This window comes from Camarhynchus parvulus, chromosome 1, assembly GCF_901933205.1.
Source record: "Camarhynchus parvulus chromosome 1, STF_HiC, whole genome shotgun sequence".
Taxonomy (NCBI): Eukaryota; Metazoa; Chordata; class Aves; order Passeriformes; family Thraupidae; genus Camarhynchus; species Camarhynchus parvulus.
Genome location: NC_044571.1, coordinates 17,542,039 through 17,568,106, shown reverse-complemented (window position 1 = coordinate 17,568,106; position 26,068 = coordinate 17,542,039). Strand labels below are relative to the sequence as shown.

Sequence of the window (26,068 nt, the reverse complement as noted above, 5' to 3'; positions counted from 1 at the left end):
ATGACTAATTACTTTATTTGATTGTCTCCAGAATTGCCACTCCTTTTTTGTGTTACTGCAGAGTAAGTAGGAAGATCACAAATTGTTGATTAATTTATCCTAAAAGTTTAGCTCAAGTACTAAGGTTTGGGGCTGTTATGGCAATGGAATATGTGGTATAGATAAGTATAGTTTAAAAAGTATATAAGTTAAAAAAGTATTTTCATTCCTTTGCATTAGTGTCTAGCTTGCTGTTAATTAGTATCATCAGTTTACCATTCTGAACTGCTTCATTTAAGGGTTTGTCTCTTAAATAGGAAATGAATGTGCAGCATTATAACAGTGTTTTGTGAACCTGTAGAGCCCAGATGTATTTTTCAGATATATGTTTGTCTGCTTTTTACAGATTGTGATCATTTTGGAGGCCCTTGATTTTAAGAGTCCACGCATTTTCTGAGCATTTTTCATGCAGGATCATGTTTGTTATGGGCTCTTTGGCAAGTCCAGGACTGAGTATCAGAAAATCTTGTGGTTTGCTGGGACTGGGTGTGTACAGAAAAAAACACACTGGCATGGTTGCAGCTACAGTGGGGGACCTGAAAGACTCAGAATTGCAGAAAATCTGGCTGAAAGGGTCCTCTGGAGGTCATCTAGTAAAACTGCTCAGTCAGAGTGGGATTATCTCCACTGCTCTATCATCCATACCTTCATCTACCTGATCTCTGAACAATTCTAAAGGTGGAGATCCCACAGCCCCTCCCAGAGTACAGAACAAGCAGCCTGGTCCAGTGCTGCTCTATCATCCATGTGAACAGATTTTGCTCTTCGGGTGCAACCAGAATTTCCCAAGCCTCAACCTACTGCCCCTTGAATGTAATAGCACAATTGTGTTTGTTGTAGACAGCATTTATAATGCAGTATTTGGAATAGTGGAGGCAATGGCCAAGGTATAGGGAAAAATAGCCAAAACCACTTTGATCATTTAGTATTAAGAAAGTTTCCATTTTTAATGTCAACATAAAAGAGATTTTTTTTGAGTGAGCATGGGCTATTTCATCTCTACAATACTTATCAAGCAAACAGTTAGAAAAATAACTTATGTTATAATTTTCTAATAAACTTCCAGTGCTTGTTAGTCTTCATCCAGTATCCATTTTACATTGATACAGATTTCTTGAAGGTGCAAAAATTGCAGTTATATCAAATTGAGTTCTTTATCTCTGATAGTCAAGGTTTTTTTCATCACTGTCTTTAGAAACACTGTTGAGGTCTCCATCTGGAAAGATCAAGATGTTCTTCAGGAGTACATGAGTTACTGTTTTGTGTGTCTTGGTCTGTGTACAACTGTACACTTCCAAGCTTTTGTATCTCATTACACAGGAAACAGATGTTGGGTGCAGCACACACATGAAAAGCAGCACAAATGGTGTGTAATGTTATGCACATAATTCATAGAAAAGCCATGCATGTTTTCTAGTTACCACATAAACAGCAGATTTAGTTGCTATTGGCCATGAACCAGTAGATTAATGGTCAACCAGAAGACATTGTTTGATGACATCCATAGTTTTGCTCCTTTGCTAGGCACTATTGTTAAAAGTGAAATTAAAAAAGCCCAGAAGCCCTTAGTGTACCCACACCTTTTAAAATGATGTTTGTGTCTCTTCAGCTGGCTCAAAGCCCAGGTTTCTTCTTCCCTCTTCACCATAAGGGTTCACCTCTTCATGATTTGATCCTGCTTCACCTCTGCTTTCTCTTGCTCTCCTGTAACAAAAATTCATTTATATTAGAAGGTCCCTGTTCTGTTCCAAGTCCTTCTGGATCTCCAGAAGCCCTGACTGTAAACAACACTGTAGTTAACTGGAAATATTTATATAAAAGAAATCGAGCTAGGTTTAAGAGGAACTCTAGCAAATCTGCTATGTTCTTAGTAACCCTGTTAGCAGAGAGACATAGAAAACCAACCAAGTTATACTTGTTCATGCAGTAATATTTAAGGAAAACGTCATTACTGTACAGCCTACAACCAGATTAAAGAAAAATGCAGGTGCTGGTGAATGTGGGGAACTCTGCTGTTGGAGAAGGCACCATGATCCCAGCAGGACTTGCCCTCCTCCCTGGCAGAAGCCTGGCCACCCTGTGGCCAAAGCATTGGTTACACTGATGGTGATGGGGAAATTGCATAAAGCTGCCAAAGCTGTCCTCTACTGAGAGACAGGGAGATGAACCTTTAGCTATCACTGTTGATGGGAAAGGGATAACAGGCTTTCATTCCTTAACTTGCTTCAGGTTAACTGAAGCCTAATCTGTAAAAAAAATCCTGATTATTCAATTATAGGGACATCTCCCAGTAGTCATGACCACAGTACCCAAAAATATTACTCACTTTTTGCGATCTCTCAGCCCAGTGATGATCAAGGCAATAGCTCCAATGACAACCAGACCAATGACCACCCCAAATACAATTAACCAGATGGTTACTGGTGGTTCATAAGGGGCAGCCAGGGTTGGAAGTATTCCCACAAACTCCAGGGTACTATCATCGAGTCTGAAAGCCTCGTTCATTCGTCCTCGAGACATCCTGCCATCAAATGCAAGTTCAAAGGGTTTCACACATTTATTGAAAGGAAAAACCATTTTCAGTTTTTTATAAATCTTCAGCATGGCAAGCTTCCCCTGAACAGCTCAGTGTAAAAGGCAGCAGAGGAGGTACTGCTAAACCCATTTTCCTTCTGGCATGTGAGTAACAATCCTAGAAATTTAAACCCTTAACCTATTGCAGCTTAACTGACGTGTTCAGACACTGTATGTACTCTTAAACTCAGTCTTAACATTTATTAAATGAACCTTCTGATCTCCTTCTCTCTTTGTATTTTGCCGTTCATTCTCTTTACCATTTCTTGTCTATTGAAAAGTTTCTTATTTATGCCACATAAAACCATAGCTTTGACATCTTACCTGTTTCCCTCCTACAATCTTACACAATTTTGATTAGTGTGTTTCTCACTGCCCTGAAACCCCTTTCCCTGGTGTATCATCTGTGCCTTGTTTTTCCTTAAAATTCCACATCTGCTACTGAGTGCTAACCCAAGAGTTACTTTCACAGCCATATTCTTCTCCCTTAGTTCACCAATGTATCTCACTGCTCCTTCAACCCCATCTCAGGTTGATGCTGCTTATAGATTTGTGCCCTCTTCATTTCCCACTGCACATTACCCATGATCTTCTGCAGAGTTGCAGTTTTACTTATCATTTTTATAGCAATGACTTACAGTGGTGCCACACCATGCCATAAAAGAGCTGTTTATTAACCTGTAAGTGGAAACTAGCTCCTGCTCTGACCTCTTCTGTATAATCAAATACATCTGGCTGTCTTTCTAGTACACCATTATTCTGGAGTCCTTGTTAACAATAATTCTTGCACTGACTTTTCAAAAATGAGAGGAAGAACACATGTGTGCATGCACACATCATTACTGCATTCTGTATTTCAGGATATAAAATAGTTCCTGTTAAAGTTTGAGCAATTAGGTGGCTGGCAAGGTCTGATGGAAATAAGATGTGTTTTGGCAACACCCTGGAGCATTTTATTTGGCTGTTGTCCAAGATACCATCTGATAGATGGACTATTTTCTTTCTGCCACAATAGTTTTCATCCTAGTATCTCTCATCCCACTATTTTCATTTTAACTGCATGATTTACTTTCTTGTCTCTGCTTCTGCCTCAGCTGACTTAAGCACTGCTTTCCCTTCCAGCCTTCCATCTGGTTGGTTGGTTGGTTGGTTGGTTGGTTGGTTGGTTGGTTGGTTGCGTTTTTTTTCCCAGAAAGCAAAATGTCACCTGATGGCATTTTCCACGTCAGCTTTGGGCACAATGTCACTGATATTGCCTGGCATGCTGACAGTAATGTAGAAGGAGATCCTTTGTGTCAATTCCCCAACATGAATGTCTGTAATGCTGAAGGAGAAACAGAAGAAAAAGGTTATTTCCATTGTTGAGATGACATTAGCTTTAAATTCAAGCCAGTGAACAGTTGTGTTTGATTGACGTTGCCAGAGGTTTAGCTTACACTGGGGGCATAGTGAAATCAGCTGGCAAGTGAAATCTGTTTTCCTGCCAGAATCCCTTTTTCTATGTGCTAATTTGTAACTTGAGCTGAGAGAGTCTCCCTCATACCTAAGACAAGTCTTGGTGTAATTTTCCATAGCACATAATCACTTGCAGAGAGTGTCTGAGGTTGATCTCATGAATGAGGTGATGTGTGAAGTACAAAGTGGAAAAAAAATATGTTTCTTTCTTATTTTTCTAGAGTAGATTCTAGATATTACATAACTGTAGTTCTATAAAGTAATATCTAATAGCTTTGGTAGATAGCTTCAGAACATTATTGAAGATACTTAATCAAAAGGGTTGTTTTTCTTACCAAAATCACTTTCAGGTGAAAGATTTTATGCTTGTAACTGAACCTAGATAAGATAGTAAGTCTGTATCAAATTCTAGTGCTTTATAGTCAACATGTTTATCTTTCTTTAGCCCCAAACTTCTTGGATATTCAGTATGATTTACATACATTGCTAGAAATGTTTATTTCTAATCAGTCTGCCTTCCCTGATATTTCTATATGTGTGTTTGGCACAAATTATAAAGGTTCATCTCTATCACTGATAAGCTGCAGGAGACAAAGCCTGCTTACCTAACTTTAGCACATTATTCCTAAACTTCAGGCTCTTGAGGGGAAAGATCTCACATACCCAAGCTGTCATCTTGCCTCTTTGCAAACAATGTTTGACATTGTTTCTGTCACCTTACATTTGACAGGAAGCACAGTTAATCCCACCAGTTCCTGCCATTAGCTGAGCAGGAGCAATGCAGGCAGAGCTGGCACAATTAGGCAAGCCACTCACTCGAAGGCAGCTTTCTGCTTCTTCACCTCTGCAAAGTATTTCCTCATGGCATAGGCAACAGATGACTTGAACAAGAAGAGCTCGCTTTCATCCCATTCATACTGCAGGAACAGCACAAGAGAAATTCCTCAGAGATGGCAAGAAATCAGGGACATTAAGAAATCCTTCTAAAAAGAAATAGCACCTGTGATGCTTGGCATGCACTTCAGTATTATTTATTTGGGCCATGATAGCACACCAGAAACCAACCCAAACCCTTTAGGTCTGTTGATCTGGGCACTGTGCAGGAGAATGTCCAAGGAGGCATCCCTGTGCCAGACATCATGCTGTCCCTCTGCAACCTCTGGCACCTTTGTATGGGACTGCTGAAGATGCTGCAGGCCCAGCACACCTCCCTGCCTTACGGGGAGAAAAGGCATCAGCAAGGCTATTCCTACTAAATATTGTACATTCTCTTTCAGTTTTAAAGATTTCATTATTTAGATTCTTGTTTTAATCACATAATTTTATTTGCAGAGCTGTTCTGTTAAGGAGGAGAACCTTTGTGGTAGAGCTCTTGTGTGAATGTGGCTAATTTATTTGCTTGATGAGCTCGGATTTTTGTTTGTGGTCTGTTTTGGTAAAAAACTCTTTGTATCGGTACTTCTGCAGCAAGCACATATTTGGGGTTTTTTCCCTGGAGGATAGATAGGTGATATTAAAAAAAAAGTATTGCCTGTGTGCAGGCTTCTCTTGACCTGCCTTATGAGTCCAAAGTTATTTGCAGTGGAAGACAAAATAAGCTTCTCTGGGCAGAAACCAAGAGCTGTACAGGGGGCAAAAACCACCACAGGAGGTGATAAAGCAGCCTGGTCTGTTGTGAAACAGCATGTGTGCACAAAGGGAAAATCCCCAGCTGAACTCTGTGGCAATATCTTTTTATTCCACTCAGGCATAGATTTGATTGTGTTTATGGTACCTGGGCAGGAAGGTCCATAAATGCTGTCAGTGATGGAAAGTCAGCTCCTGACTTTCTTGAGCATTATTCAGGAAGGTGTGGTAGAAGGCAGCTCTGTTTTAACAGGCTTTATAAAACCTAGCTACATTTTTCAGATGTGTCCACCTCTTGACATTGATGTAAAATGAGAGAGATGTATAAATATCTATGAGGACGACAGGGATAAACTGTTTAGCTGGGTCTGTTGCAATAGCACAAGGAGTAATGGTTTTAGACTAAAAGAGAGTTGATTTAGATTAGTTACTAGGAAAAAATTCTTTACTGTGATGAGGCATTGGAGCAGGTTGCCCAGAGAGGTGGTGGATACTCAGTTTCTACAAACATTCAAGGTCAGGCTCGGTGAGACTTATAGCAACTTGACCTAGCTGAAGATGTCCTTTCTCGCTGCAGTTGGGTTGGGCTAGCTGATCTTTAAAGGTCCCTCACAACCTAAAGAGTCCCGATTCCATTAATAAAGGGCAGGAAGGGGCAGAAAGAACCCACTGCTGTCAGTCCATTCAGGACCAGGTCCTGGGAAAGGTACAGGTACCCAAAGCCACGGCAATCAGAGCAGTCCCCAGGGCATTTGGAGGGCAGGGGCTGTGCCAGCCCTGGCTGTTCCCACCAGGAAAGGCTGAGGCTGAGTTCCCTTTGCGAGGCAAATGCCCCCAGCTTTCTCCTGCTGGCACAGCCCTGCACTGAAGCTCCTCCTCTTGTTACTGCTGCTGCCTCCAGCAGCTGGCACTGTTCACTATCACAGCTGAGAGGCTGCTGTTGGGGTTTCTAAATTTTCTATTTATGCCCAACACCTTTAGGCTTGCAGTGCTGCTTTTTTATTATTATTATTTTACCAGGATCTAACTGAGCTTGATTCCGCTACTGATGCTTTCTGTACTTAGTATGTTAACTTTTTAATGATTTATTCATTTCTCTAACTTACACTTTGTCTTTTTTAAACTAATGTATTCTAATTGCCACTGTGCCTCTCAATTGCCTTTATAAATACTATTACTGGCTGTGTGGAGGGGAAGTACCTGGCTGGTTTCTGATCTGGGTTTGAGTTGTGATTACCCACAAGGCTTCCCCAGGCATCCCAGGCCCCCACCCCACACTGTGCCCTACAGAAGCTGCTTTGCTTTCAGAGAGAAATGAACTCTGCCAGGCACCTCTGCTCTGTTACAGTGTGTTCACTCTGAGATCCAGTATGTGATTTGAAAGACAGTGTAAGTGTGGCCTCTGATTCAAAAAGGATTTTTCATTGTCAAATACATCGAAATGCCTTCAGGCTGACAGCTCTCCATTCTCTAACACTGTCTTGTGTGACAGCCCTTTGCAATGTGATCACATATATGACATTGACCTGGTAGAGAATTTTGAATTAATATTTGGAGAGGGGTCTGGTTTTTAAGTGGCAGTTAGGGGCAGGCACTCCTGGAACAGTTTACTTTAAATGTGACAGACCCCAAGGCATTCAGTGGGGATCTTGGAGCAGTTTCCCTTGTGCAGGCACTTTCATACAGCCCCAGCTGAAGCAAAGCTGTGGATGTTTCAGCCTTATCAGCTGCACCGGTGATCCAGCAATGCTGTGGCTGCAGCTCTAATCTCATCAGCCTGAAAACAATTAGCAGGGTAATTGCGGCAGTGCACGCTCTGGTACAGCTGGCGCTGAGCCCATCCAGAGTCTGGATGCTTAATTTGCCAGAACTGGGGCTGTTGAACCGTCCCTGCTGGGGCTGAGTCACAGCCTGTGTGAGCTGCAGCTCCCTGGCCCCCAGCACAGCTGTACATGAGCTGTATCTGGGTCCCAGAGCAGCAATCCTTCCCTGCCTGAGCCCCAGAGCAGCAATCCTTCCCTGCCTGCTCTCTCCAGAGCCAGCAAGCGCAAATGCAAAACTGTTTGCTGGCATACTCAGAGTGCTTTGTGCTGTTAGGTGAGGGCAAAGCAACTCAAAATACACCTTAAACAATTGCCCACAGCTACTGTGCACTGTGAGCCGTGCAAAGCACCCAAAACACATCACTCTGTGTAGCTGGGCTGAGATTCTGCCCGAGATTCCCCCTGCCTTTTCTCTGTGCCAGCTCACACATGTACCACTACCTGCTGCTGCCATACCAGCATTCAGCTCAGCAAAAGGCACATTCGTGGGGAGGCAGAAAGCAACCAAACATAAAAGGTTTCTTGCCAGTCAGTGATGTGAACTGGTTTTGAGAGGAAAATGTATGGCTTCCTCTTCAGAGCTTAGGAACCTACTGTCCATACAATAATTCAAATTAAGTAATCTGTATGAGATTGTTTTACAGCTGCTCAATTGCACAACAAAAGACTATGATGGCTAAAGGCAGGCATAAAAATGATGTTAAGCTAAACATTAACCATAATGACTAATAAACGTGTTGTAATATGGAACCTTTTTATGCTGTTGCTATCAGTTTTGAATTGTATCTAACTCGACTAGGCAGTCTAGGAAGCAATAAAACTCCAGTGGGGCTTGCATGTGAGAGAGTGATAGAAGCAAGAGCATCAATTCATGAAAAATGGGCCCGTGGTTTGTGTCCTTGCTAGTGCAATAGGCTCCAACACGCAGGTCTAAATGGCCTGCCTGATGACATACTCATTCTTGGAAAATTACTAATGTCCTGGAAGGTGAAAATGGCTATTAAGAGGAATGAAGTGTCTGCACTTAAACCTTCTACACTGCCTCCACGAGATTAGCATAAAGAGGAAGAGTTAGAATAAGGAGTGAATTTGCAGCCTGGGTTAAGCAGATGGGCTAAGCCAACGCTCTGTTTAAAATCGTAAAAGCCATCTTCGGCTTTGATGAGATTTTTTTCATTGCTGTAATACGTTTTATTGGACCAGCTGGTATAATTGGGCAAAGCAGACAAGCTCTTGGGAATGAAAGCCCTTCGCCTCGTCTGAAACAGAAGCAGCTGCACTGCACTGTCCCCTGCAATCTCAGTAACAAAGCTGTCTCTGCGTCAGGGTTGGAGGGCAGGGAGGCAGCTGAACACATCAGGGCCTGGAAATATTACTGTACACAGCCAAACAAAAATCTATGGAGAAATGCTAACAGATGTGTTTTAGTTTGAAATCAAGAGCATTTAAGGACAGAGAGTGGGATCCACCAGCCTGCTTTTAAATGTGAAGTTAGCTGCTCTAATAACTTCTGAAGGCAGCCACCATAGCCATGATAATGGCAATTAGAAGAAATTAGGTAGAAGCTTTAAGTGGAGACATCAGCAAATCTGGGGAAACTATTCATGTACACAGGTTCCTCAATGTTAGCCCTCCAGGCCTGTTCTGTAGGAGGAGGAAAATCATGATTGCTATCTCTGCAGAATAACTCACCTAGCTGAGATGCCTTTCCTAAAATGGGTGGCCTCACTCAGAAGTTCCTCCACTAATTTTAGAGGCAGCCTTGACCACAAACTTAGACAAGACAACTTGTATGTGATAACCCTTCGGCTGAGCTGATGCCACCCTTCAGACACAAAGATCAGCCATGCCCTGACTCATTTTCTGAGCCATTGCCACACCACCTCTGTTGGCCAAGCAATAAGGAGGGTGCCACAGCACAGACACACTCACCGCCTCGTCCCCCAGAGCTGACTTCAGGCTGATGCGCACTTTGATGGCATTGCTAGAATCTGGTTCAGAAAGAAACAAGGGCCATGTTAGAGCTGCTGCAACAGAAAGTCTGCTCCTGGGAAATGCTGAGGTGGCTAAAGCTTCCTTACAGGTTCCTTTGCTCCCCTTGGAGAGCGTGGTGGGACTGATTTTGTTTCCCTTCAGTCACCTCTACTGCAAACACACTTATCTGAGCTGTCAGTTCCCAAGTCTGGTTTTGTAGCAGATAGAAGGAAAATTTGTCTCTTCCATCACTGGGAATGAGCAGCTTAGATGCAGATGCTGGTGCCTGGTTAGGTGAATCCCACTATCAGAGACTGGCACAGGGCTGTAAGAGTTACAATGCTCTCTAGCGCCAGCAATGATTACACAAATATAACCTGTCTGGTTCATCACTCACTGTGACAATAAGCTGAAAAATGCATTTTTCCACAGTCTCCTCCTTTTCCTCCCCTTGAGCTCCCCTCTTTGACTAACACATGTCAGCAAAACCATAGCAGTAATTTTTTGTACTGGTTTGCCCCTAGCTCCCTGGACAAGTGGCTCCCAGCTCTGCAACACAGGCACGCTGCTCTCAGGAAAGTGCCACACAAGATCGAGCTTCTGAATCTTTCTCCTTCTGTAGAGCCATCCCACACTGAGTGCTGCCATCATGAAAAAAAAAGACACCTCAATTTCTGTGAACAAGGTGAGGCTTTGACAAGCACACATTCTGACTTCTTCAGCTCTGGCCATGAGGAAGCCAGTCGGTTTTCCTGTGAGTAAAACTTACAGCTCAGTGTTTATTTCCCATAACCCTGCTTTTTTAGGGAGAATAGCCTCCAACAGCGCCAAGAGAGGGGCACTTTGCTAACCCAGGGTTGTGAAGAATAACTCGTGTCCTTGAATCACCCACAAGCCATACGTACATGGTGTCCAGTCTGTTTTCCAGCCAACGAATCTGCCAGAATTGTTTTTTTTCAGCCACTCATATAAAGGTTCAAAGTAGTGGAGCAAGGGAGCTGCATTCATGTATTTCTCTCCTGTTACACTTTCCAGTGCTTCAGTCCAGGGCTTGGATCTCCCTAATTCCAGCAATTGTCTGTATATGTGGAACAAGAAGTCATATGTTATTGCCATGCTCCATCTGGATGAGAAATACACTGTGATCAGTACAAAGGTGTTCTTCTTTGCTTCTGAATTCACTCCTTTCTCCCACTACTCCTATTAATAAAATATTTTATTCCCACAAACAAGTAATTAAACCTTTGATGTTTAGAACCTTAGTGTACATAAATTCAGTCAATTCATCAAAATGAATTGAGCAGGTATAGGCTAAATTTCCAAGCTGTTTATTCTTGATACAGACTCATTTACTCCAGAAGCTTTGTTACACTCTGATTTATTACATGTGAGAAATTTGCTTCGTTACCTGAGTTTCTGCCCAGCTTCAGTGGAGTTGGTAATGTCACATTTGTGAAGAGGGCCAATATGGTTGGCTGCCTTGCAAAGTGCCTCCTGGAACTGGAACTGATAGATGGTGCGGGTGTAATACCTAAAGGAAGGGCAAGGAAAAGGAGGCACAGGTTTTATTAGCTGTCTGTCAAGGAAACCTGCAAGCCTTTGGCCTTTGGAAAGCTCTGCTGCATCAGCTGTCACTCCTGCTTGGGAGACTGCACTGCAGGGACAGAGGCCAGCTGATATTCACAGGCTAGGCTAACTCAAATCCAGCAAAATGCCAAGATCAAGTGGACTAGAAGAGCCCCAAATGTGTTTGTTGCCACATAAATCAGAAGAAAGTAAAGTTTTTAAGGTCCAGCTCTCTGCTCTGAGCCCTCTGAAATGAGGTGGCTGGGACACAGTGGACATCCAGGGCTGCATGCTCATGGCCCAAATGACACGGGGCACAGTGATCCCCCAGGGGGCAAACACCTCATACACAAGTGCTCCTGCTGGTTTGATGGCAGCATGAAACTTTTCCGTTCAGTAAGAAGGTCAGCAGCCTCCTCACTGCTCAGAGATTATTGTGAAACAACCTCTGATGTGCAGAGAAACACTCCCATTGAAATCAGCAACCTTCAGTCTGGGCTTTAAACAAAATAAGATTGGATCCTGAGACTCTCCAGCAGATGTTTTAGGTAGCTGGGGCTTGCTCTGTAGACAAAACCTGAGTCATGAATGAAACACTGCCCTACCTTATGAAGGAGTAATCGTTGGCCACGTGAAACAGCGTGGCAGGGTCGCAGTAAGTTTCATCATGAGGGACTGGCTCCACAACACCAACTATGGCTCTCCTGGAGAAGAAGGAACAACACAGGGTTTCTGTTTATAGACAATAAACAAAGGCAATCTGGCTCAGCTTTTCTTCAGTTTTGTCTGATGCATATGGACACCTCTCACTTGCAAACAGAAGAATTCCATACAGCTCCCAGTAACCCCAAGCGAGTTCTGCTCCACAGCCAGAGACCACAGAGAGGAAGCTGTTTGGAAACTCATAATGCAAGGAAGGGATTTGTATGATGGCAAGGTGTGCAGGGATCAATTAGTGGTGTGAAATAATCTGCAAGACATGAGATTCACAAAACCACCTCATGCCCTGGGCCATCCCAAGTCTAGAGACCTGTATTTTGTTCCTGGCAAGGGCATGCAGAGACTAGGCAACCCAAAAACCTCCTGTGCCACTCCGCTGGAGATAAGATTTCTCTTTATTTTCCTCTCCTGAGACTGTGTTTCCTGAGAAACAAACCCATGCCTTGAGTTCTGAAAATGGCAATAAGCTTCCATGGAAATATTTTTCATAAACCTGTATTTCAAGCAGAGAGCTTTGCAGTGCCACTGCAACAGATGTGATAAGCTTCCCTAAACAATTTGTCATTCTCTATTTCTCTGACATCTCTGCTACTTTTGAATACATTGAAGCTGATTGATTTTTACAGTGGGTCAGGAGGCTTGCATATATCAACTTTTATTATAGATTCTGTTTGCTGATGGAGGCTTGCTGTTCATGTTCGTGTTAGAGTTCAGGCTCCATTTTCAGTGTGGGGCTTTTTTGGTTTCTTTGCATTTTTCTGCCCTCATATTAAAACCAACCTGGGAAATTACAAACTCCAGTCTGAATCACATTTATTTTTAATCTTGTGCCCCAAGGTGCTGAAAATAGACTGATTGATGGGCACAATCTGAAAAGGTACCTCTGGCTGTTACTTGCCGAGGGAACTGTATTTTCTGTACTGAGAAAGATGATATCTTAGTACACAAGGAAGGAAAGATTCAGTCTGAAATCTTTCAGACAATTTGCCTCCAAAAGCACTACACAGTGGGAAGGGAAGTGTGCTCAGATACTTGGTGAATTGAGATCTGCATGTTTCTCTGGCTGGCAAGCACAATGAACCTCACTTTCCACTTGTCCTTAAGGATGTGGGGAGCAAACCAGGGCACAATGAGACCAATGAGACTTAGGGAAGGGCTGTACTTTAGCTGTGAAGATGTCTTGGGGAATGTGTCAGGGGGACAGCAATTTTGATCTGGAACAGGCCATGCAAAGGCCATGGGCTCTCTTTATCAGGAAGCTGACATGAGACATGACGAGACATTGTCTGCACCACAGTTGGGTATTTCTATCTAGCACTCTATTGGTATTTACAGACAAACCCAGAGACACAGATCCTGCCCTATGGGGGCACAAACACCTCAGTATGTTAACTAGGGTTGAGTTTGCAGGTTCATATGAAAAAAAAATCCCCTTTGTTTCTCAAACTTACTTCATCTCCCACCACTGTTTGGTCCATTCCTGCTTTGTAATCTCACCCCTAAACACCATCCACCTCCACTTCTCCAGCATGTAAGTAAAAGGCATTGTTCCAACAATGGTTAGTGCTTGTTTGAGCAGAAAGTTGATTTCAGTTTCTGAAGAGAGAAGCAGTTAAGGTAATGGTTATGGTAGCAATTAGTATCTGATTGGATGCTAAAGTTGTTTCCTTTAACAGCTAATGCTTACATCTTGTTTGAATTACAGATTTTCACTAAGGAAAAAGTGGAAGGAAGAATACTACTGAAAAAAACATAAGATCATTTAGGAATTGCACACTGTTTTGTCTCTTTCCCACAAACTCTTAAATAACCTAGTCCTTTGACATTTACAGTTAGTTACCCATCACTGAGAACCTCTCCAGTCTCTGAGGAATTCTGAGCTGAAGACATCTCAAAATGTATAAACTGTTCATCTTCATCCATCCAAGGCAGTGCTCAGAAGCCAGATGAACTGCATTATAATGAGGGCCTACCTATGTTTTCAATCAATAGTCACTTAAGTGGGAAATGTAAATCTCAAGGTTTCAGTTTCATTTGAACTGCTAAATACATATATTGATAGAGATATGTATGGATTCATGCAACAGAGATTGAAAAAAGTTTTGGAGACTCATCTAAATGAACTATGAAGATTTAAGGATGAGTTGTTCAGTACTGAAGGTAGTGAAGTGCTAGCTACTTCTTTTTAAATTATGTAACAGCACTGTAAAGAAGTGATCCTTGCTTCACAATGCAATTTGGAGAAAAAATAGTATTTCTGGTAAATTAGAGGAGTAAGAAGCCTGTCAGTTGATTGCTGAGTTTGCAGGCATGATCGTCTGCTACAAAATAAGGACAGAAAGTGCTTTCATATACATGTATAAAATTTATGCATTTATTTACCTTCATCATCTTGGAAAGTTGGCTCTAGCAGATCAAGAGATTTCAAGTGCTGAGGTGTGGCTGCAGAGAGTGACATAATTTCCCCTACAGCTTCATGGAAGCCCTCGTTGGCACCGCTCCTCAGCAGGTAGGGCTGTGCCGCGTAGGCCATGTCGTACTCAATGTGCCCCATCTCGTGGTGTGCTGTCAGGAAGTCATCCATGGTCACTTTGGTGCACATCTTGATCCTACACACCAGAATAAAGTGTCTTTGCTTAGATAGAGAGTGGCCCAGAGAAAGGCTGAGCCCTGTGTGCCACAGCCATGGGGCACAGCCCCTCCCGAGCTGGCAAATGCCCTTTGCAAAACCCAGGCAGCTACATCCTGGTATGCAGTGCGGATCCTCCTGCTACAGCAGTACTTCTAGGGAACTCAGCAAAACACCTTCAGCCACCTTGAAATTGTCCAGGGAGTAAGAGAAAACTGCTGTTTTGTGAGAATACCTGTTCCCTAAAACCTGGCAATAAACTCACTGTATGTATGGGAGTGAATAACCACCAATCTTAATAAGACAGTAATGTATAAACCCCTGTGTGTTGGTGACTCCTGCTACTTCATCCTCGTGTAGGGTTTACCATTTACTAAAGGAATGTCTTCCAAAGAGTGCTTCTTTTCACCTTCCCCACGCTGCTGAGGTGGGACACTGAGCTGTTTCACTTCGGCTCTGCTGTGCACCAGCTTCTTTCCCTGGGTAACTGTGAGGGCTGCAAGAGGGGTCCGAATTTCTGTGAGAAGTATTAATTGTGTGGGAACTTGCTGTCCCACTTCTTTCCCAAGTATGGCAGAGACTGATGGATTTTCATGAAACTGGATAACTCTGCTGAAGATTGATATTGGACTCTCAGGAGATTTTCCCTTGCTATCCAGGGACCACTGTCATTGCTGCAAAATGTGCTGTTATCTCACTGGTATCCACCTGCATTTCTGCTTATCCCTTAAGCCCTAGAACATAGCCATTATTTCTCTAATTCATAAAAATATTAGTCACTTCTCAGCTAAAATTTGAGAGTAGACGTTGAGTAGATCTATGAGTAAGTTTGAGTAGATCTTAACAGGAAAAGTTATACAGAAAGGTTTACAGTCCCACAGGATCCCTGCTCTCTTGTCTTCCCTCCCCCTCTCTTCAGCCAGAAAAAAAAAATAAAGGAGAAATTATAACTTAAGACAGCATGGTGCACCTTTAGTGAAAATATGTTTGTTCTAGGAGGCAGTACAAGAAGGGGTCATAGCAATTCCAGTACCTGTAATCGTTTTTGCCCAGGTCCCATGCTGTAGGATGGCAGACAACCTTCCTGCCATCAGTCGGCTCTGTGAGCATGGAGTTATTCCAGAAGCCCTCAGTCATCTTATGAAGGCCAATGGAAGCAAAGAAGGCCTCAGCAGATTTGAATATTTTAGTTGCATCCCATTTCTGAAAGAGACAATGCCACCATTAACCTCTGCTTCTGCATGCAGCCTGTTCCCAGTGCTCTGCTTGATGCAGGGCAGCTGACTTAACATATTTCTCAGGAGCTTCCCACCTCTGCCTGGCCTATTGAGAGTAAGTCAGTAGTGGCTGCCTTTGGCACTTCTGTGAATTCTGCTGGGAACTGGATTTAAGTGTTTTCCCTGCAAACAAAATAGGTTTCTGCACTCAGAGGTTCAGCAGATTGCACCTGACCCAGACTAGAGAAGCTCTCAATAAAAGATAAAGTAAGATAAAAAATGCATTCCTGTATGTCAGATCTGTGATCCGACCCTTCAGTCACTTCAGCCAACCTGGGGACAACACATTTGAGGAAGTGGAGCTACATTCCCAGCAGATGAGCATGAGAGACTTCAGCCAGTACCATAAAACGTGGCAAATGTATCTGTGGGAGTTGCTTATCAGATTAGAACGGTGTGGTTATGTTCAGGATAATTTTGCCATTCAGCAGTTTTATTGTTCTACCCAGCAGGAGCTCTGCATTTACTGAAATGAGCTCTCACAGAGACCTGGGTGGCAAACACCTCATTTGGATTAAAATCCCAAACTGGGCACACCCACCAACAAGGATGAGCCCTCCCACTGCTCAAAGACTTTGTAAATAATGCTTCCCTTCTTGTGGTGGTACTTCAACAGACACAAATTTATGACTACAAGTGGGTCAGTAGTGTAAAACAGAGGTGAGATTAATGCAGACTTGTGCAAACTGCTAAGGAATCAAATTCAACTACTCCTTCTCTTACCAGCATAACATTTTCATGGAGTGCTGCCTACAAAGGAGAGTAGATTTCAGGTGAATAATTGCATTTCAGAAATCAAATTCCATCTAGTTCCATCAAATTCCCTTTAGTTTAAAAAAGGAGTAAGGCTTTGGCAAGACTACAGGGAATTATCTTCACCCGTGTTCCTGGTCTGGTAAAGGTGGTGTCACAGCTGATAGCTCTACAGATCTCAAACACAGACCTTATGCTGCTATGCAGTTATCAGAAGATAACAGGCAGCATTGCAGTTTTTCTAGCTCTATCCAAATAAACAAGGCTGACAAAAATAAAACAAACTGTGATATACAAACTATTTGATTATGGTAATGACTGGCAAAGGTCATATTTGATACCAGCCCCCTCCAGGAGTACTGAAATATTTATATGTACAAAATATATCTCTTAATGGATAAGAGTCTCTGAGGAAAACAGACTTGGAGGCAAGATTAAGGGGGTCAAAGAGCATGGAGGAAAACAGAGTACAGTGAAAAATGCATAAACGCTTAAAAGTTGAAAAGCAAAAAAAGGATGCAAAAGAAACACTTTGTTGGCAGTGTGTCTGCCTGAGGGCAGCCATGGATTTCTAGAGAGCAGCTGATATGTGGTACATAATTTTAATACCTTCTAGATTTGTTACATAATGCATATTGCATAAAGGCATGTCTTACCTTTTCAATCATTGCAGAAGTTACATCGATGTTTGGTTTGGCTGGATAGGGAACAGTCAAGGCATACAGATTTGTCCAGAATCTACCCCACATATCACCTTCAGAAAAAGAGAGAAACAAAGAAATACTTTAAATGATTTATTATGTATTGCCCACAGGTGCCAGACAGGTCTATAAATTGAGCAGTGTCAAAAATAGGGACTCTATTCATCTAACAAGGCCTGATCCAGATGTGAAGGGGAACAGTTCTGGAACGTCATGCATAGGATAAACTCAGATCAAGGATCCTTTTATTACCCAATATCAGCAATTCTTGAGTAATATGGTTGCAGGACTGATGGCATTCCTAAAGTTGTATGAAAACTGAACATCCATTTTTTTAGTCCACATGATTGTTGTGCCATGTTCAGGTACACAACACTTATGGCAGCTTAAGGCTGCATGATTTGAAAGCCAAGTTATGAAATGTGGGATCTTAGAGTAAAATCTGAAAGGAAAACCAAGTCTCTCTGAAACTCTCATTTCTAAGGAAGACAAGTGCTGCAGAGGGGAGGGAAATGTCCCAGCCAAGTGCTAGAGTTTTGTGCTACGTGAGGTTTGGTGAGGATGAGAATACCTGCCCTCCCTTCCTGCCACTGCTGCTGAGCACTTGTGTCATCTCTGCTGGGAATTTATCCATTTCTCCTCTACCCTTCTTTTATCTGTAACCTTTTTGTTAGTATCTTGATTAAACAGTCAGATTGCTCTCCACCCATGTGCCTTGTAGGTGACAGTCCTGTGTATAAAGTCAGGCTTGCACGCCATGGATGCATTGACATACCCAGCAAGTGAGCAGGGAGGCCTCCAGTGGAGCTGATGAGCTTGGGGCCATACACTTGCCCCAGCTTGTGTCTCACATAGGCATGCAGCTGCTCATACAGAGGTTTTATCTGGAGGCAGAGGAGGAAAAGGAAACCATTTTTATTTTTCACTTTGCTCTATTCCGCTCATTACTCTTAAAACAGAGAGCCTTGAAGCTCTCTCTGACAAAAAGCTCCTGGCAGGTACCTGCACCCCAACCTTGCAGCTTAGCTTTGCCCCCTGCCTTAGGGCTCAGGCACTGAATCCAGATTCCAGCCACAGAAGTTCTGCCCAGGTATGAGGGAGGGAGCATTGACTTTCAAGCTGGAGTATCAAGGATGCCATCTACCCCATGGACTCTACCTGGAGGAGAGACATGGACCTGCAGATCTCCCTCTTCCCCTGCCTTTGGGGACCAAGCTGGTCCTTGAACAGCTACAGAGGTAGAAAAGCCATGCGTGTCTCCTCATATCTGTTTCTGTTAAATTCACATAGACTGAGATCAGCCAGTTTAAAGCAGGTTTCATCTTCATTCATAAAATCAGCACGTGAGCCCACCATTTCAAAACACAACCCAGCAACCCAGATGAGAGCTCTTCCTGCCTCTACCTGCTCAAATGTCTTCTCCACATCTTCAATCAGCTGGTCACGGCTGTATTTGTAATTTTCTGGAGATGTTGCCTCATAATTTGCTCTCCAGTAGTCTCCATAGTCAGAATAACCTGTAAAGCATGGAGGCATCACATGAGGACACCACAAGTGGCACTGCTTAGGTTGCAGAAGTACAGCTCCCTGCAGATCCCATGCAGACCTGCAGTCTTCCCCCCAAAAAAGCAGTAAAATTCTAGATAGTTTGGGTTTAGCAGAGAGGAAAAAGCCTCCCTGAAGTCTCCCTCATGAACATGCAGGTATGGGAGATTTCCAAGAAATTCAGAAATTGATGTCATGGTTATCTGCTGGTTAGGGTCATTCAGTCCAGAGATGGAGGTCAAAGGAAATCAGGAATCCTGACTGGAGCTCCTGGGCTATGAGGGACAGCAGCCTCTGCTCAGGCTGGATGCTAACAGGTTCTCACAGAAGGCATAAACTGGTGAACATTGAATATGGGCTCCCTCTTCCAGAAACTAAACCACAGGACAGATGCAGACACCAGCAGGGAAATTCAGCTCCCACTTCCAGTACATCTTCCAGTCCACTGAGCTCCATCAAGCCTGGAGTAAAATGGCTTCTAGCTGCAATCTCTTCCTCAGTGGTACAGAGGAAGGCCATAATGACCATTTTTTAATGTTTGGCTTTTTTCCCTGTCTTACTATTTGGGCCATATTTTCTTATCCAGCTCCAGCCTGACAGTTTTTGCAAAACAGGGAGGATGGGAAAGCAGGTGATACAGCTGCAGTCTGGCCAAGAGACAGATGATGTAGCTACTTCAGAAGCTACCTTAGAAGACCCTAAAAGAAAATCACAGGGCAGCTGCTACTGTTCCTTGAAAAGAGTTCCATATGATTTGCGTGGAGATCTCAGACTGGAAGCACAGCTCCCTTAGTACAAAATCCTTTTTGAACACCCAGTGCACCTGCTGTCCCAGGCCTACCAAATCTGATCATTCCAGCTGGGGAATAATGCTTATAAACGTACTGTGGCTGCTGCAAGAATATCAATGCCCATAGGAAAGAGGAGATGTTGCCAAAACTCAGCAACACTCAGAAGCTGTGTAGATGGAGTGTGCTTGTCCATAAATCACAAATGGTGCAGTTCTGGGTGCTATGTAATGAGGGGCACTGATGCATTATGGCCTTTGGGAAAAGTGCCAACCAAGAAGGGCTACAACTTGGCCAAAAAGGTGCCTCTTGTTCCAGGCTGGGAAGAAACCTCTGAACTGGTCAATGGCTGTTGTCTGCATTGCCTCTTACTTTGAGACATGCACACCAAGAGCAAATTGTGTGCAAATTATGTATGTGTTTTGAATTCCTGGGAAAAATGGGTAAGACTGCAGTATATTTACTAGTTTCTGGAAGCCAGAAGGGGGGGAAAAAAGAAACAAAAAGAAAACAAAAATTGACTTACCATTAAGCCTTGCAACCTCATTTTCAAGTTCAACATACTCTTCGTATAATGGTCTCATCAGTCTGCCAACATCAGCTCTCCAGCCTTCCCAGGCCCACAGTCTCTCATTATAATCAGTGCTGTCAGCCATAATAGCATCCAGACCTGTCAGAACAAGAAAGTAGGTGCTAGGCTTTGAAAAAGCAGAATTTTTCTTTCAAAACAGGCAAACAAACCAAAGTGAAAGAAATTCATGAACAGAGAAGAAAACACTTTGTACTTGATATACTGAAAGATCCCATTATTTCACCTCATCCTTTCCTAATGTAAGGTTTCCCCCTTGTCTTTAAGAAGCATGGAGCACACCCATGGTCTTATAGACTCATAGTCTCTTAAATGCTGTCTCCACATTAGCTTCCCTTAAGTTGGTAGAATTCTCAGAACTGGCCTCAATGCAACATTAAGTCCAACACAACTGAAGGCAGGGAATAAAAAATGGATTTTCTGTGATATAGGCAAACCCCAGGTGACAGGCAGGCTGCCAAACAAGCTGAGCAGCCCTCCCCAGTGTTTTTTTTTGCTACAAAGAGGAGACAGTATGTCTTGTGGGCAGAAGGTCCAATGGAAGTGCCTGAACTGCAAGGTGCAATTAAATTATGACTAAGCTGTAGATAGCAGGAAGTATCTGTTGAAATTACAGCCTGTTCTTTTGCCATCAGGGGCCACCCTTTGGCTTTCTCTCTGCACCCTCAGGGTGAAGAACACAGTAGGGCAGTGGTTGGTGTCATACCTGGCTCCAGCACCAAGCACTCCGATGGATTGTTGGCTTTACAGACAGTCCCAGTGCTGTAGATGGTACTCATTGTATTTAGCACAGTGCCCAGCTGCAAGTTAGATGCAAGACAGCCTGTTAGAAACCCACTCTGTGCAAAATAACAGCCAATTATGCTAATTCCTTAAAAGCTAGAATCAACACTTCACCCACCAGCTTAATATTTAAGCATATGTTTGAGCTCAGGAGAGATTAATGAAAGAATTTGCCTAAATGCATAACTGAACCAGATCTATTTGGAAAAGACAGATAATCTCCCAAATATATGATATAACCTACAGGTTCATAATATCCAGTCAGACAGAGCTCTGGATTCAGTGAGCACTGACTGTCATGAGAGAGCTGTCAATACACAGCAGCAATAAAAAAATGAAGTTTATCAATGTGCTTCCATAAGCATGAACACACAGACACTTTGCAGGGAGGCTGTGGCTTTGAGTGGCAGCACAAAGGGCCCCTCTGGCAGGCGCTGCCAGGCTGACTGTTGCCTGTGGGTGTCCACATCACATGGATTGCATGGATCTGCTTGGACTCCACCACAGAGAATCTATGGCTCATGTCCTGGGCCGGCTGAAAGCCAAAATGCACCTGAAATCTTTCAGCTGCATCTCAGAACCTATGGCTTTGTTTCAAATATTTTTAATGTTTTCACATCTTCATGCCTCAAGGATAACATGCACCACTTTTATCTGTCCCTTTAGGACTATGCAAGTTCTCACTTAGAGCTTTAAACCAGAACTCTGAAGAGCTGTCAGTGGGAGGGGTAATTAGTGAGTACCTCTAACTTTACCTCTGTCAGCATTACAATCAATCAGTGCCCAGGCAAATTTTTGGAATTTTATATTCCTATGGAACCCCATCAGGTTGTATAAAAAAGTCACTTTTGAAACATGAATCAACAACTTCAGTCCCAAAGGCCATTATCTAGGAAATAATAAGTGTCTAAACAAGGAGGGTGCTGAAGAACATATCTCCTCAACAGAGACAACATTACCATTAGTGCACTGTTGTGATCCAAAATAAATATTTGTTTGTATGAACTGCCAGCATTCCCACCAACACAATCTGTTTTTCAGAAATGCATCTTACTTGGATCAGACAAGAGATCCAGCCAATCTGCTGCTTCCCTTGCATGGTGATTAGCACTACTGACCTTAGCAGAAAAATCTCAGGATTCTTCTGGAATTAGGACTGTAGGGTCCTGGACTGTAGGTACCCATGACTCAGTGCTATGTTTCAATTTGATCTTCAGCAAAGGGAAAGTAATTTAACTCTCAGGTGTTTGGTTATAAATCCCTTTTGAGTCTGCATAGCTGCTCACTTCAATTTCACATATAGTCATTATTCATGTATCTGCCTCTTAGGTGAGCTTGTCAGTGCAAATGTCAAATCTCATTACAGTTCTTGCCAAATCTTGCTGGCCTTCAGCAGGTTTCTGTGGAACCCTCCCCATTTTCAGGCATACCAGGGTGCCCAGTGCAGTGAAACATTCCTTCTTTTTCCCAATGTGATATTGTGCCGTGTTCAGAGAAAGAAAGACTTCCTCCATCTCCACCTTTTTGACTCATTGAATGGCCTTGTACCCATCTCTTTCTGCTCATTGCCCTAGGTCTGGACTTCACCAAGCACTTACCACATGTCCTTTCTTGGTTTTATGGCTAATCCAGCTATAAGTGTAAGGACTGCTCTGAGGCGTGTTTGAAATTTATTCCATGGCAAAACTGCTGACAGAAATGGCAACCAGCTTCCTAGGCCAGACTACCCCCAGTCCTATTCTGCTGTGAACACCTAGAACAGGTGTACATGGTACCCTTCCATACCATCCACTGCATCATCCCAGAACAAGCAGGGTGGTGACAGCACCATGCCCTGGTGTGAGGGTGCTGTGAGAGGCAGCTGAACTCACCCCCCAGAAATGATGAACTAGATTCAACAACTTACTCTGTTATACTTTTCTGATGACAGCACAGATGATCCTTTTTCCTGGAGAATCTGGATCTGGAGCTTGGTGAGTTCATCCGTGATGCTGCTCACTGGGAATTTGCTGGCATTCCCGGAGGCCTCCTCGTAAAACGTGGCCCACCTGGCGCCCGCCTCACTCTGGAAGGGGGTCACACAACCCTCAATTAATCCCTCCAAGGCACTGGAGTGGCCTGATGCACTCAGTGAACAAAAATATCACTTCTAGGAAGAACTTCATTTGTGAAAAACACCCCTGGACTGCAGGCTGAGCACTTAAACCACCTGGTGAAATGGCTAGAGAGTTTTTTGGCTTTGTTTTATTCACACTTCCAGATAACCATTTTTCTTTGGGAACAGCAAAAAGCATGACTGTCTCCTCACACCTTGGTTGTTATAATTGATCCAGCATCACTTTGCTGTGTCTCCTGCTATTCTAAATCACGTTTTCTTCCCTTAGTGCTTTTCTTCACTCACCTGTGAAGAAATAAGCCAGGACACAAAGAGATCTGTGACCCAGATGTCAATCCCCATTTCTGCTGCAGTAGCAGGAACACTCAGCTGCCAAGATAGTGACACTGAGTCTGTTTTTAAGGCAAATATCACTTTCTTCTGAAATGCTGGCAAATAAAAAATTATACTTGGGCAAAAGAGGCTCTAAACTGGTGCCCAAATTGGGTGTGCAAAATCTCCACATTTTGCATGAAATTGCTTTTAACACTTCTGCAGTTACAGACCATGATACGTGAAACTCCCAAATTTCAGTTCACAAAGTCGTAGCATTAGAGCACAATTCAGAGTTGGGATTGCCTTATTCACCTTTTTCTAGTACACAGGTTAACACATCAGCAGCAATTCCAAATGGCAACAAGAACAGTACTAATCAACCTGGGTCCTTGGGAGAATTTATTTAATTGTGCTTACACCAGAGCTTCCCAGGTTGTGGATAGGGCACCTGTAACACCCATCTCTGGTGCTGAGGCATCAGGGTGCTCCAATGTCATACTGTACCTGAGGAGCTCTCTCAGGCACCCTTCACCCCTGGCAGACACACCAGCAGGACCAACACTCTCTGCAGGGCTGTGCCCAAGCTGTTCAGCCCCATGTGTGACAGGGGCACAGCACCTGCTGCTCCAGGCTCCAGCACAGAGGGGTGGTGGCAGGTGTAAACCCATGGTAATCCCATCCCCACATCTCCTCCATCCTAGCTGCAGGAGGGCAGCCCTCACTGGGAGGCTTTCCAAACTCTCCCCTTCATGGGACACTCCGGACACTCCTCAGCAGCCTGCGGAGCCCAGTGGGAAAGAGCTTGATAAGCACCCAGAGAAGAGCATTGCTGTGCCAGTGTGTTCCTGAGCTCCCTGTCCTGAGCAGGAGCAGAGAGGTGCCTCAGGAGTGGCAGGGCAGAAGAGGGGGCTCGCTGGCTGCAAAAGCCAGGGGAAAGCAGTTATCAAGCTGTCCGATATTTCCACAATTAGAGGAATTGGTTGGTAAGTCAGAGGAAGAGTTGTAGGGTTTGTGACACAATTTAGAAGGAAAATGGGTGTGAAGGAGCCAGAAGGGACAGTATTCATTAACTCTCCTCCAGCAGAATGGGAGGAGGGAATCAGTGGGTTTATTACCAGCGCTGCTGAAGAGATCAAGAGAGAGAAAAAGTTCTCTCTGAACGCTAGCCTAATTGGTTTTATTGCTGGTATCTCCTCATGTATTTTATTATCATCTCATTAATGCTGAAAATACTATATAGGGTTTTCATTTTATGTATTTGGAAACACTACCGTTTAAGTGTCTGGTGCCTCGGAAAAAAATCCAGATTGACAATGATTAGTCATTAGGATTTCTTCCAGCAACAAGTCTCCTAGCTTTAATTAAGACATATGATAATTAAAACATGTTTTAATTAAGTTATATGACCACAAAGTGAAAGACCAGCCATTAGGCAAAAATAGATGTTCAGCTTCATTTTTATGCTCTGAATTGTTTTCTCTAAGGCTTGCGTTAACTTTAAAAAATGTGACACTTCTAAACTAAGCAAAATTCAAAGTGCTTTTGTTCATTTTGAAAGGCTTTGCGCTTACAAGATACTGAGCTGAGGCATGGCAATATCAGTAACCAGCCAGACCATGGCTGCCTGCTCTTGACAAATTCCTGCCTAGAGACCCCCCAGGGCTGGGGCAGACAGAGGCTGGCATTGAGAAGCAAGAACTGTGTTGAAAGACAGCATAAATAAAAGTGCTCTGAGACAGAAATGGACTTTCAAACCAACAAACAAGACCACTGCAATAGAAAATCCACTGCTGGCATTTGCTAGTCTGTGATCTCACTTCATTTTTCCCAGTCTAATACCTCCAGGCAATCTACCAACAGCCCTGTGAGAAGAGTGATGGGGGCAGGGGGAAATGTCCACCACTGAGTAACTGGTGTGGGCCTATAAATCCATCAGCAAACATTTAACAGAATGCCTGCATCCAGGAAATATTTGCATACTCACTGAGAAGTACAACAACTGCCTGTGTCAGTAAAAAGCCCAGTGTTTGTCTGGTCTTAGGGAAAGTGGGAGACCTGAGCTCATGCGAGTGCGAGGTTCAGATCCTGTTTCCTTGCACCACAGAGCGCACCTACCCCAGGCCCTTGGAGAGGATCTTCACCCTCAGGATATGCCCTCTCCAAGAGGAAAGGGAAATGCTTTGCTCTTGGAAAGGGAAACCCCACAGGAACACACTACACCAGGAGGCACTGGTGGTGTTGCACTCAGCAGAAGGAAACATCTCTCTCCATCCAACACAGATTTTCAGGATCAACATGCAGTGCTCCCTTGCCTTTTCCCTCCATTCATTGGAGTGACCTGAAGTGATGGCAGTCCAGCTTCTGGACATCCCTCTGCAGTGCAGGCACTCCAGGTGCTAACCCAAGGCTGTAGAGACTGTAAGGGGCCCAGGCACATCCAGTGAGCATTGCTACACTAAAGCAAGCTCCTCTACCCTCCCCAAAATGAAGCACAGCTACCAGAGAAGTAACACTCCAATTTCAGACAAGCTTGGTGGAACCAAAACAAACCAGAAAGTGTCAGATTCCTAAGAGAACAGTAAGGATGCAGGATGGAGCACTCACCATTTTATTGGCATTCTCCTCAGTGATGTTGGTGTTGTAGTTCCATGAGGCAATGGAGTTCTCATAGCTGATATCTTCTGCCCTCATGTTAAACTCTTCTAAAAACGTTTTGGCTTGTTGTGTTACATCCTGAGGGGTCACAACAGCGCTCAGGCTGCAGAGAAGCCAGAAGTGGACCAACATATTCACGT

At 43.6% G+C, this 26,068-nt stretch overlaps 1 protein-coding gene across 1 annotated transcript; it reads right to left on the bottom strand.

Moving 5' to 3' along the window:
- Positions 1-1,622: 1,622 nt before the first annotated feature.
- ACE2 (angiotensin I converting enzyme 2) lies at positions 1,623-26,066 on the bottom strand. Its single transcript, XM_030955525.1, has 18 exons — positions 25,878-26,066; positions 22,749-22,907; positions 20,766-20,859; positions 19,997-20,140; positions 18,542-18,654; positions 17,913-18,021; positions 17,093-17,190; positions 15,440-15,609; positions 14,160-14,386; positions 13,229-13,373; positions 11,663-11,761; positions 10,900-11,022; positions 10,397-10,569; positions 9,450-9,508; positions 4,885-4,985; positions 3,821-3,937; positions 2,366-2,560; positions 1,623-1,743 (listed from the first exon to the last, which is right to left on the bottom strand). The coding sequence occupies exons 1-18, from the start codon at positions 26,058-26,060 to the stop codon at positions 1,623-1,625; spliced, it is 2,430 nt and encodes an 809-aa protein (XP_030811385.1). The 5' UTR covers positions 26,061-26,066.
- Between the last annotated feature and the right edge of the window lie 2 nt (positions 26,067-26,068).